We start from the raw sequence: 13795 nt of genomic DNA, 5'->3' as shown, positions 1-13795 counted from the left end.
ACCACTCTCTGTGTAAAAAAACTTACCCCTGACATCCCCTCGGTATCTATTTCCAAGCACCTTAAAACTATGCCCCCTCCTGTTAGCCATTTCAACGCTGGGAAAAAAAACCTCTGGCTATCCACACGATCAATACCCCTTGTCATTTTCTAAACCTAAAAAAGGCTCTAAACATAAACAAGGAAATTATACATTGCTTTGAGGATTTGTTAGAAGTAAACAAAATTATGAGGGTATAGATAGGGTAAATGCAAGCAGCTTTTTCCACTGAGGTTGGGTGGGATGACAACCAGAGGTCATGGGTAAGTGGGGAAGGTGAAAATTTAATGGGAACATTTGGAAAAGCTCTTTGCTGAAATGGTCGTGAGAGTGTAGAATGAGATGTCAGCACTAGTGGTGAATATGAGCTCGATTTCACCATTAAGAGAAGTTTGACAGGTACCTGGATGGTAGGGGTATGGAGGGTGATGATCCCGGTGCAGGTAGTTGCATTAGAGAGCTTAAATGTTTTTGTGGCATTGACAAAATGGGCCAAATAGCCTGTTTCTCCACTGAACTTCTCCATGTTTCTGTGACAGAGAAGCTGGCCAAACTTGTTTGGAAGGGAAAAGGTAGGAGTGACAACGGAGCAGCAATGGCTGGAGTTTCTGGGAGCAATTCAAGAGCTGAGTGATCGATACATCCCAAAGATGTGGAAGCATTGGAAAGGCAGCAGGGCACAACTGTGGGTTAAATGAGAATCCAAAACCAACATAAAAGCTGAGGAGAGGGCAAACAAAAGAGCAAAAGACCGTTAGGAAGCTTTTAGAATCCAACAGAAGACAACTAAAGGAAAGTCAGATGAGTTTGGGAGTGGAATTATGAAATGGTTGTCATTAATGAGTTTTGGTTGCACCCAACAGTCCATGGCATTTAGAGGAATGAGATATCCAGGGCCTCAGTATCTGTTGTGCAACCCCCTGGGTCGCCTCAGGCTCGCTCAGCTTGTTCTCTTCTAGGGGGAGCAGCCTTCGGCCCCGCCAAACTGGGTAATCAGCATGTGTGGATGCTGTGTGATGTCCCCGCCTCGCCATAAACAGACAGTACACCATATGCGATTAAATGAGTACAATTTATAAAGGTTACTAAAACTAAGTTATTAATAACAATACAATATATATGAAGGAAAAAAAATAAAAAGGCGCCAAACTTATCAAAGTCCAAACCACTTCCTGCACAACCGTTGGAGCTCAATTACTGAAGTCTTCTGGCCACCATACGATCCCCTCCGAACTCCTCGACTCGCAGCTTAGGACCACCCGAAGTGGTCCACCAAGCACATCTAGCTTCATCTCCTCTCCTCGGGGTACCTCCTGGCGTCGGACCCCCCCCCCCACTTGGGGTCCGTTCCTCACCTCGTTTACAGCATCGCGTCCTCTCTTTTTCACCCCCTCGCACCGATTTCCCCAAAAGCCCGCCAACAATAGCTTACAGACTCAGAAGCAAAACAAATTAATCCCAATTGGTTTACAAAGGAATACAATTCTCGTTATCAGTAAATTTTAACCCAAACAAGCTTCCAGCACTCTCTCGCAACAAAGAAACATTCCTACTTTTAACAAAACAATGAAGCCATTTTGATTACATACACAGTAACAAAGAAAAAGATGAAATCCCCTTTACAGTTGAAAACCAAGATTCCTTGCACTAGTTACCATTCAACTTTATTTTGTCAGACACATACAGACTCTACATCCTTAAAATTTCACTTCTGAAGAACTCCCACTTACCAAGTACTCCTTTGCTAAAAAACAGCCTGTCCCAATCCACACTTGTCAAATCCTTGCAAATATCATAAAAATTGGCCTTTCTCCAATTTAGAATCTTGAAAGAGGTCCAGGCCCCTGTTTTTCTGTATTTACTTGGAATCTCATGATCAGTAGATACAAAGTGTTCCCATACACTAATTTCTGTCACTAGCACTGGATCACTTCCCAATAGCTTACTGCACACTTCTACATCGGGAATTTTACGTACTGATCAAGGCAGATTTGACAAACTCTACCCCATCTAGTCCTTTTACAGCACGGGAGTCCAGTCAATAAATGGAAAGTTAAAATCACTCACTTTTGTTATGAACGTGCCACAACTCTGAGGAGCCAAAGGGTACAAAGTAACCCCCTCCTTTTCGAGAATCGCAAGATCGCTATTAATTCGGGTCTGGGGACCCAGGAAATGAGAGAGAGACATTTGGAATGTGTCCTGGCCTCGGCGATACAAAGCCACGGATATTGGCCATTGTCTCTTGGAGACAGAATTGTGTATTGAGTACTGTACTATTCATTGAAGCCCTCAGGGGATGACCAGAGTGGGCTGGTTGAGGGATTGCATCATCCCAACCTGATTGATATCTGAGACCCCGTGAGTAAGGATAAAAGATGGTCTGGGGAACAACCCCTTTAGACTCACCAGGAGACACGCTAAGAAATCCCATGACAGCGTTTAATAGTGACAGCCAGTGGGGGGCCCGCGTGCGTCCTTTTCCATTTGCCAAGGAATTGGTGGGCCTTACCACGGAAGAACGGCTTTAGCTAAAAGGAGAAACCAACACCAACGGAACTCTGGAAGGATCGACATCATAAAAAGGAAAAGCTGGCAAGTTTCAAAAATCCCTCTCTTGACTCCAACCAAAGGCTGCAGCCTGCATGAACTAAATGACCTTTGATATTTCCATCAGACAATACATTATCCCCTAGACAACGAAAGAGCTTATTTCTTATTGATTATTATTATACCCGCACTTTTAGATCTAGTATTGATGACGTATAGTATCTGTATGTTTGCATTGATATTATGTTGGTGTACTTTTACCAATAAATACTGTTAAAATAGTACCATCAGACTTCAACGGACCTCTCTAACTATGCTGGTAAGTGACCCAGTTATGGGGTTCGTAACACTTTATCAACCTTTGTTTCTTGGCATAGTACACAATCTCTCTACAGATTTGTTCCTTGAAATCCCTCAGACTGTTGGGTGCAAGCAAGTCCAAGTAATGGCTACAATATCATAATTTCATGCCCTGAGGTCTGAACAACTTCTGTTTGGTAACAAGAAAACAACCTGGCCCTCAATGTCACTAAAACAAAGGAGCTGGCTGCAGACTACAGGAGAAATGGAGACAGGCTGACCCAGGATCTGGGGTTGAGAGGGTGAACAGCTTCAAGTTCCCGGGCATACACAACACCGAGGATCTCACCTGGTCTGTACATACTGGCTGTGTGGTGAAAAAGGCAGAACAGCACCACTTTCACTGCAGGCGGTTCAGGAAGTTTGGGATGGGGCCCCAAATACTAACAACTTTCTACAGGGGCACAATTGAGAGCATCCTGACTGGCTGCATCACTGTCTGGTATGGGTGCTGTACTTCACTCAGTTGCAGGACTCTGCAGAGAGTGGTGCGGACAGCCCAGCGCATATGTAGATGTGAACTTCTCACTATTCAGGACATTGACAAAAACAGGTGTGTAAAAAGGGCCACTGTGTAAAAAGGATCATTGGGGACCAGAGTCACCCCAACCACAAACTGTTCCAGCTGCTACCATCTGGGAAACGGTACCACAGCCTGAAAGCCCGGACCAACAGGCCCAGGGACAGCTTCTTCCACCAGGCCCTCTGATAGATTAATTCATGCTGATACAATTGTACTTTTATTTATCCTGACTGTCCTGTTGTACATACTATTTATTATAAACTATTATAAATTACACATTGCACATTTAGACAGAGACATAACATAAAGATTTCTACAACTCGTGTATATGAAGGATGTATGTAATAAAGTCAATTCAATTCAATTCACTCTGTCCACTATCTGTTCTGTCACTCTGGCTCCAATCCTTCCTGCAACTTTAGTTTAACCACCCACCCCACAGGGAAGCACTAGCAAGCCTTGCCACTCAGATATTAGTCCCATTCTAGTTCTGTTCCCCTAACTAACAAATCCCCCATCTCCCCTTTGACTTTCCTCTGCCAGGTAATCCCCCCTAACAGTTTGTAAAGTGTCCACCTGTTGTTGTATGAGATGGCAACAGGAGTACTCTGCGGTGGCTATTTAACTTCATTCTCCTTCCTGACTCTCACCCAGTTTCCTGTGTCCTGCACCTTGGGTGTAACCCACCATGTCATATCTATCACCCCCTCCAACTCTCGGATGATGCGGAATTCATCCATTTCCAGCTCCAACTCCTTAAAGTGCAGCTGGATATACACCTTCTACGTGAGGGCGTCAGGGACACTGGAGGTCTCCCCGCATTCCCACCAGTGTCCCCTCTAATTTGTAATGACCAGTGTGTGCAAAAATCTTGTGCTGTACAATTTTTACCCAGTGAGAACAACATGTGCAAACTGAATTTTATATAGAGAGGTATTCATTTCAACAGCAAGCAAATCACTGTCAGTAAGAATTTTGATCTCCTCTGGGTTTGATTGAGTTCATCTGCACTCTCACACAACCTACGTAATAGGTCTGTAGTGGTTAATGACGGATTTACTTGCCACAGCTTTTGCAAACCACCTACTGTGATTTTCTTGCTAAATGATGCTTTAAAAATTCAGATTTCCAAATATCAACTCACTTCTTCCAATTTGAAAATTCCCCACCAACTCTTGCATCACCACAATACACAGAGGTAAAAGTACTATACTTAAATATTCCTCCTGAACCCTCCCCCAGGTGACTGACAGTGGTGAATGCAATGCCAATGAATACGAAGGGAAGGGCAGTAGTCTGTCTCACCGGAGTCTGGCACATTTGTGATGTGAAAGCTACTTGTTGCCAAGGGCAAAGGTGTTTGATATCATTATGTAGCCAGAGAGAATGGGACAAAACATGTTCTCACCGGTAGAAAAGTCCAGACCAAGAGGAGGTAGAACAAGCAACACACACAAAATGCTGGAGGAACTCAGCAGGCCGGGCAGCATCTATGGAAAAGAGTACTAATGCTGAATTCCTCCAGCACTTTGTGTGTGTAGCTTGGATTTCCAGCATTGGCAGATTTCCTCTTTGTGATTGGAGGTAGAACAAAGATGATTTTCTCAACTGGTGATGTAAAAGATTTTAGAGCCATAGAATAGAACACTACAGCACAGTACAGGCCCTTCAGCCCTCCATGTTGTGCTAACCCATATAATCCTTAAAAATAGTACTAAACCCACACTACCCCGTAACCCTCCATTTTTCTTTCATCCATGTGCCTGTCCAAGAGGCTCTTAAATACCCCTAATGTTTTAGCCTCCACCACCACCCCTGGCAAGTCATTCCAGGCACTCACAACCCTCTGTGTAAAAAAAACTTACACCTGATGTCTCCTCTAAACTTCCCTCCCTTAATTTTATACATATGCCCTCTGGTGTTTGCTATTGGTGCCCTGGGAAACAGGTACTGACTATCCACCCCGTCTATGCCTCTCATAATCTTTTAGCCCTCTATCAAGTTCTAGACCTTTCAGATTCTTTCACGTTTCATAAAGATTGAAACAGAATAGGCTGAAACACACCGTTCAAAAGTGCTGGCGTTCAATCCACGGTGCATTGACTCATAACATTTTTTGGGTGTATGTTTGTCAGAAACACATCCAACAGATTTCCCATCAGAAGTGCAGGTAAATTCTGGACCTGATTTCAAATGAACCACTGAGCACTCTAAAAAAAAAGGTGCTGCAGAGGCCGATTTCTCCCTTGTGCTTTTATTTTTAGTGTGAACTATGTAACATTGATGGTGATTAATGATCATTACTTTCAGGCGACAGCCCTCCAAACCTGTGACTAACCACAGTAAAATTTAGTGAACCTGCCATGATTGGGTCTTGGGTGTCGGACGAGCAGATTTTCTGTATTATTAGATGTTCTCATATTAATACATCATACCTCACTTCCAAATCACTGTTTTTAGACATCACATTATAGAATGATGTGTTCCACATAACTTGCAAGTTTAAAAGGAGCTCAGAAAATAAGGTCAAAGTAAGTTTCAAAGGCATCTGGGAAACAGAAACGTGCAAGTTTAAAGGGAGCGGAGATACCTGACTGACCTGCATGAGGTGTTGAGCTACCTAAAATGCATTCTTGAATGTATAATGTAGATTTAAAGCAATAATTTGATTTAAATTATTTTATTAAATACACATTATCTTGGATCTCTTAATCGCAATTCACATTTAATGTAGGATTAACCTTTCTGCATTTGGATAACTACAATTTTTGTTCTTTTCTTTCGAAAAATGCAGTCACATCATAACACTATTCAAACTTCGGACCCAAAGTCTTTTTCCCAGGAAAAAAAATACTATAAACTTTTTGCTATTTAAAATTGGTAACATTTATCAATTCATGCTATTGTTTAAAATTAAATTGCTTAACTCCCTGAAGCAAACTTGTAAGTTCACTAGCTAATAAAGATTTGAACAAAGAGGATTGTATATTTTACATACAAAGCAGCATAATATCAATGCTCCTACATCATAAATTGGGAGATGAATATACACATCTCAAACTTATTAGGTATTTGGACTCAATTTTTCCCACAGATGGTGAACTGCTAATCTTGGCTGGTTCATCAGGCACAGCACGGAGTAGATCTGAAGGGAGGTGGGGTGGTTTGTGTATTTTCGGCAGTGCTGGGAGGAAAAATCAGCATGAATGATGAATGTCTTTAATATCCCTTCCTATAAAATGCTCTACAAATGTCTCACACTTATTTGACCTTGAGCTTTTTTTAAAACCATATTACACTTTAGTCAGGATTACTTAGAATTTCAACATCTCTTTTCCAGCGAAAATAATAAGTGGGCAGGGGTATAATTTAAAGATCCTATATATTCAGTTTAATCCACCCCATTCTAATGAAATGTTTATTCAGTTATTCATGCTATTGACAAGGCTCTGAATAAAGCAAATGAGGACCAATAGGTGTGGTCCATTCTTACAACCAGTTCGATGGCATAATTTTAAACTCACTTCTCCATGTCTTCACATTTAGGAGCAGAATCACAAGAAGAGGTGGCAAATGACCAGGTGGTAAAAGCTCTCATTTCCTTTCCAATTCTATTTGAAAGTACTGTCTTAGTCTTCAACAATACTGTCCTGTGGATATCCAGTAAGTGTGCTCTGGAAGTCCAACCCAAAGTAGAATCCTTGCTAATCTACAATGCTAGCACTGTACCTCACCATACTTTATGTCTGGTAATTTAGCCAAGATTCCTATTTTCTAATCACAGGAAAGACTAAGTGTTAATTTAAAACAAAGGCTAAGATTTAAACTTTCATCTTATGGTGATGATCATCTAATGTTATACTGCTTTTCCCTATATAAAAGGGGTGATAGATAAGTTTGTGGCCTAAGGTTGAAGGAGTCAATTTTAGAAAATCTAGCACATCTATTTTTCAACATAGTCCCCTCCTACATTTACACACTTAGTCCAGCGGTCGTGGAACATACGTATCTTGGACCTCCAGAAAGTGTCCACAGATGGGTTTTGTTCCCTTTCTCCGAGTTCCTAATCCTTGCATTTAGATAGCTGCTCAGCTCTGTCTGAGAGATCCATCGGTTTCCATTCCCTCATCAGCCGGAAGCTCCCCGGGGCCCGTGTACGGATCGTGGGGCTGAGAGAGGGGGAAGAGGGCAGGACTGTCCCGGGATTGCTGGCCACGGTGTCAGAAATTCACAGGAATCGTCCCGAAGTCGGAGTTTAAGATAAAAACACAGAGAATCGCTCTTACCTGCAACCGAAATTTTCAAAGCCTTCTGTGTTCTGCACGCCTGTGTGATACTCGGGGACATCATCAGCCTGACGCCTGCGCAGTTCATCAGTTCTTCAGTGCCTGATAAAAATTATTACCGCAGGGCCTTATGGGTAATAACGGTGCCATTAAACATTTCTTGAAGCACCGGTTCAATGTCCATATCTCATTTTTTTTCGGGTGTATCGAAAAAATCTGCAGCTCTTTTAACGCAGAAAGCGGCTCACGTAAACAATGTACTCAATATCAACGTGTATCTAATGCCAAAGTAAAATGCAGATATAAAACAGGAGATTCTGCAGTTGCTGGACATACAGAGACGCTCACACACAAAATGCTGGAGTAACTCTGCAGTTCAGGCAGCAACTAAGCAGCGGAGTACACAGTCTAGGTATGCTGAAGAGGCTCGGTCTAAAAGTTGTTTATTTATTCCTCTCCACAATTGTTGCCTGATCTTTTGGTTACCACCAGTATTTTGCAGAAACTAACCATCTTTTTTTTTGGGTCAACCAGTTTCCAAATTTTTCTGATCTTCCTTTTGTAGCCATATCCTGCTGGCCTGTTTCCTCTTCCTCTTCCTCCTAGACCATTCTCTCTCTGGAGCCCCAAAGACCTGACTCAGGCTGGCAACACTTTGGTTTCTGATTCTGCACCATCGAAGTTTCACTCGCTAGTCTGCTGTCAGACTTTAGAGGTGCATTGTGTTGCGAGATCGCAGATTCGTTTAGTGTGAGTGTCGCTTTAAGTGCCTGAGTGAGGCGGGGCTGTGACGTCACACACGCGCTGCAGCAGAGACAGTGGGGGGGGGAGGGAGAGGGAGAGGGAGAGGGAGAGGGAGAGTGAGAGTGAGAGTGAGAGAGAGAGAGAGAGAGAGAGAGAGAGAGAGAGAGAGAGAGAGAGAAGAGAGAGAGAGAGAGAGACTTCAGCTTGTCACTGCTATGCCCAAAAGATTGGGTTGATCATCGGCACGCAGTGCACAACAGATGTGTGACTGTCACTTCGTATAATCCATATGTGTGGATTTGTTGCAGTATCCTGTGGTATCACTTTTGTTGGCCCTTACGTGGAATCGGGGTGTTCTGTGGTAACCACTTGAAGACGATATTCCTGCCACTGTCACCTGATGATATTTCTAAGTGGATTTCGGAACGAATCGAGGGATAAGATCTTCGGCGACTGTTATTTCGTTTACCCAGCGTGGAATGTGTGTGGAATTCTTCGTAATTGCCTTCTCTCTAGACGTTCGTGTGGATTTACACATCTCTCCTCTCACTCACTTATTCCGTGGATTACTGAACTTTTCCACTTTATCATCTTAAGACTTTAAGCATTGTTTCTCAAGCTTGAGAGTTCGGGAGCTGTATATAAGCAAATAAACTTCTGTTTATTTCATTTAATCTTTTATATTTGTAGCAGATACTAATGAGAGTGGTTTTAACATCGAAACCAGACTCCATTAGTGATCTGTTGCTGCTGGTCCGTAACAATTGCAACAACCCTGCTGTCTGAGGCACAGTCCTTTAAAATTGGTGAAAATGACCCAAAACTTTGAAAAGAGCGGGGAAGAAGGAGTTTAACCAACTTCGTCCAGAGCCCTGAAGAACGTCACAACCACAGTGAGCTCATCGTCTTATTCAGCCTGGAGAAAATCATGCAGGAAATTCATGCAGATGTATAAGATGATGAGAGGCATTGGTCGTGTGGATAGCCAGAGGCTTTTTCCCAGGGCTGAAACGGCTAACACGAGGGGGAATAGGTTTAAGCTGCTTGGAAGTAGGTACAGAGGAGATATCAGAGCTAAGTTTTTTAAACAAAGAGTGGTGTGTGTGTGGAATGCATTGCCGGCGACGGTGGTAGAGGCGGATACAATAGAGTCTTTTAAGAGACTCTTAGATAGGTACATGGAGCTTAGGAAAATAGATGGCTATGCGGTAGGGTAATTCTAAGCAGCTTCTAGAGTAAGTTACATGGTCGGCACAACATTGTGGGCCAAAGGGTCTGTAATGTGTTGTAGATTTCTATAGTTCTATGAAATTCAAGAGAAATCTCCTATCCCACGGAGTGGTGACTAGTTGCAACCTGTCATCTCAGGGAGAGTGAGAGGGGAACGGCAGGGGTAGATTTTGATATACTGATATGGAACAGAAATATGAGCAGGGACCAGATGGGCCGAGTGCCCTTTCTAGTGTACATTGTAAGTGTGGTAGAGACTGTAAGTACATGACACACGGGATTTGATACAGAACTGATTTATCCTTCACAGATCCACAATATTAAACAGTCTAGTTTAAGGCTAACATCAGCAGAACGGACTCCTCCAATGCTCAGTGACCAGGGTTCAGTCCTGGGTGCGATGAGCAGCCGCAAGAACTGCAGAATCTGACAGTAACAGTCCCTCATGAACCTGCAGCTGCCTTCAGTCACCGTGATGGTTAAACATTTAACACGGAGCTGATTTGAACTTCCTCACTGATGTGAAGTTGCTGGTGTTGCAGCAGCTGGGATGATTGAGTAAAACTCTTTGCTCACTCCGGACAGAAATGTGGCCTCTATTTATTGTGAACTCACCGGAGCATCACAAGGTGGGTTAACTGAATGAGTCTCTGCACACACACGGAGCAGGTGAACGGCCGCTTCCCAGTGCGAAGCTGTTGATGTATCTGCGATGGCCGACTGAATCCCTTCCAAATTGAGAGCCAGTGAATGACGTCACAGTGCTACAGCGTCATGGCGATGTATCCAATCAGATCACGGACACGGACACGTGTTCGGGCTCTCCTTGTAGCGAGTGGGGCGCTGTCTTCTCCAACATCTCCGCCTCCACATTCAAGCATCGGCGGTATTAAAGCGCTGGTGAACTGACAGATACAGCGGAATTAACGTGCTGTTGTGTTCGAGATTCCCATACACAAATTCTTTGACTTTCCTACACTGCTAAACGTTTACAAAGCAAGTCAGTGGGTGAAGGACAACATTTCAACTGAAATAATTTTAGTCTCCATGGTGCCTTCTGATTAAAAGACTGTCACATCTCAAAACAATTTAGAGGAACAAGACTTCATCTTCTAACTGGCCACATTTCCGGCATCAGGCACAATATCAAACTCTCTGCTTCCCTCTCTGTATCAAAATGGATCATTCCTCCCCTTCATCAGTCTGTGACTTGGCTCAGTTTGTCTGTCTCCTTCCCATTCTGAGCATGCGCCACACACCCACTGAGATCACATTTTATTTACACGGCTGTGACTAGAGATTTTCTGATTATTATGTCCCTCCCGGCATTTGACGGTGGTAAACTCAGAGTCAGCAATGGTATTGACCCTCAGGAGGAGGTGATTAGGCTTTTTCGTTGGAGATCGATAAACTGCCGGCAGTGTGTGTCTGGATGAGTGGGTCGTTTTCAGACTGGAAGGAGGTAGCGTTTGGAGTACCCCAGAGATCAGTCACTGACCACAGTTGTTCACAGTTTAATGTCCTGGCGGAGGCAGCGAGATGTGAGATGTCCCAGTCTGCTGGTGTGGCAGAAAGAGTGGAGTCGGGGGAGGGGAGGCGATTCACATGCAATTTCGTGGCTTTGCATTCAGTACATAGTGCACTGTGGGGCTGCAGTGGCGGGTTCCAATCTGCTGATTACATTTGCTGACCACACTACATTGATCCGCCGGATCCCAAATAATAACGAGGCAGCATATAGTGAAGAAGTCATCACCCCGACACAGTGGTGTCAAGAAAACTACCTCTCCCTCATTGTGACAAAAAACACAGGAGCTGGTTGTGGATTACAGGAGGAATGGAGACAGGGACCAAATTCAACATTTCCAACTCTGGTATTGACACAAAATGCACATTTTAATATTGATCATGACACAATGTATTTTATAGATTGTTACTGACAGAGAATCGTACAATTTGTGTTCCGTGTGTTATCTGAATGTACTTGACACACTTTCACTGTTCAGAACAAGTTGGAGGAACAAGACTTCACTTTCTAACTGCCCACACTTCCGGCATCAGGCACAACATCAAACTCTCTGTATCAAAATGGATCATTCCTCCCCTTCATCAGTCTGTGACTTGGCTCAGTTTGTCTGTCTCCTTCGCATTCTGAGCATGCGCCACACACCGACTGAGATCACATTTTATTTACACGGCTGTGACTAGAGATTTTCTGATTATTATGTCCCTCCCGGCATTTGACGGTGGTAAACTCAGAGTCAGCAATGGTATTGACCCTCAGGAGTAGGTGATTAGGCTTTTTCGTTGGAGATCGATAAACTGCCGGTTGTGTGAGTCTGGATGAGTGGGTCGTTTTCAGACTGGAATGAGGTAGCGTTTGGAGTACCTCAGAGATCAGTCCCTGACCACAGTTGTTCACAGTTTAATGTCCTGGCGGAGGCAGCGAGATGTGAGATGTCCCAGTCAGCTGGTGACGCAGAAAGAGTGGAGTTGTTGGAGGGGAGGCTATTCACATGCAATTTCGTAGCTTTGCAATCAGTACATAGTGCACTGTGGGGCTGCAGTGGCGGGTTCCAATCTGCTAATTGGATTTGCTGACGGCATTACATTGATCTGCCGGATCCCAAATAATAACGAGGCATCATGACACAATATTGATCATGACACGATGTATTTTATATACTGTTAATGACATAAAACATATTTACAGATTGTTACTGACAGAGAATCGTATAATTTGTGTTCCGTGTGTTATCTGAATGTACTTGCCTGTGATGCTGCCACAAGTCAGTGTTTCTCTGTACCTGGACCTTCCCGTACTTGTGCACTTGGCAATAAATTCAACAGGACCTGAGAAATCACAGTGAGATTTGATTAGTGATGATCATCTTGGCAGCTCGGTAGGTCGAATGTATGAGACAGTACACTGTTAAATGCAAAACCCTGAACAGTGTTGATGATCAGAGGGATCTTAGACTCCAAGTTCATCGCTCCCTGAAAGAGACTGCACAGATTGATCGGGTGGTTAAGAAGGCAAATGGCATGGTTGTCTTTATTAGTTGAAGCACTGAGTTCAAAAGTCGGGAAGTTGTGTTGCAGCTGTTCCGAGCCTGCGGTCGTACTGTGACTGTTTCTTTAAGAGCGCCGGCGTGAGGAGGCGGGGCTATGACGTCAGTCACAGGCTGACAGCGCTGACTGTGGACTGAACCATGAGAGAGAGAGAGCGATCTGCAGACAGGCAGTCGGCCAGTCTAAAGAGAGAGAGACTGGAAAAGCTGATAGCTTCAGTTAGTCGCAGCTGAGGCTTGGAACTCTCCTGTGCCCACAAGAGTGGGTTGATCATCGGTACACAGAACCACAACGAACGTGTGTGGCTGTCAGTTCGTACAATCCATAGGAGTGGAATTTGGAATATCTTGTATTAACCCTTGCCTGGGTATGTTGTGTGGTAACCATGTAAGACGGTATTCCTGTGACAGGTCACTTTCACTGAGAACTCGTCTGTGGACGGATTCGACGGATAAGAACTTCGTCGACGGTTATTTTGAAGTAACGGCCTTTTCTCTACGTTTCACCCTGGATTACAAATATCTCTCTCCCGTCATTTATTCCGTGGATTTCTGAACTTTCCTACTTTACCATCTCAAGACTCTAAACTTTGATCCCTCAGGCTCGATAGTCTGGGAGTTACATTTACACAAATATACACTTAATACTGTTAACTTTATTTCGTTAAGTTACTATATTATAAGTAGATACTAATAAACAGAGTGTTTTTACCATCAAAACCAGACTCCAGTGTGAACTCTATTGCTGCTGGTCCGTTTCTAAAACGCTTCAGTTCGTAACACAGTTTTATAAAACGAGTTAGACTACATCTGGAGTGTTTCATACAGTTCTGGTCGCCCCCATTCTCGGAAGGATGCCGGGGCTTTGGACAGGGCGCAGAAGAGGTTTCCCAGGATACTGCCTGGATTAGAGAGAACCAGGTATAACGAGAGGCTGGACAACATTTCAGTTCATTTCAGAAATGACAACAATTCAGTTTCCTTCTGTGGCT

General features: G+C 43.7%; 1 protein-coding gene across 1 annotated transcript in view; it reads right to left on the bottom strand.

The window, feature by feature from the left end:
- LOC140723794 (uncharacterized) overlaps positions 1 to 13795 on the bottom strand; it is an 88888-nt gene that overhangs the window by 59900 nt on the left and 15193 nt on the right. The window contains 1 exon segment of the mRNA XM_073038327.1: positions 7759 to 7860. Within this exon segment, the coding sequence (XP_072894428.1) occupies positions 7759 to 7860 (102 nt within the window).

Source organism: Hemitrygon akajei, unplaced genomic scaffold (assembly GCF_048418815.1).
Source record: "Hemitrygon akajei unplaced genomic scaffold, sHemAka1.3 Scf000136, whole genome shotgun sequence".
In the NCBI taxonomy this organism is placed as follows: Eukaryota; Metazoa; Chordata; class Chondrichthyes; order Myliobatiformes; family Dasyatidae; genus Hemitrygon; species Hemitrygon akajei.
Note: the sequence above shows the minus strand (reverse complement) of the source record. Positions and strands in the feature narration are given on the sequence as shown.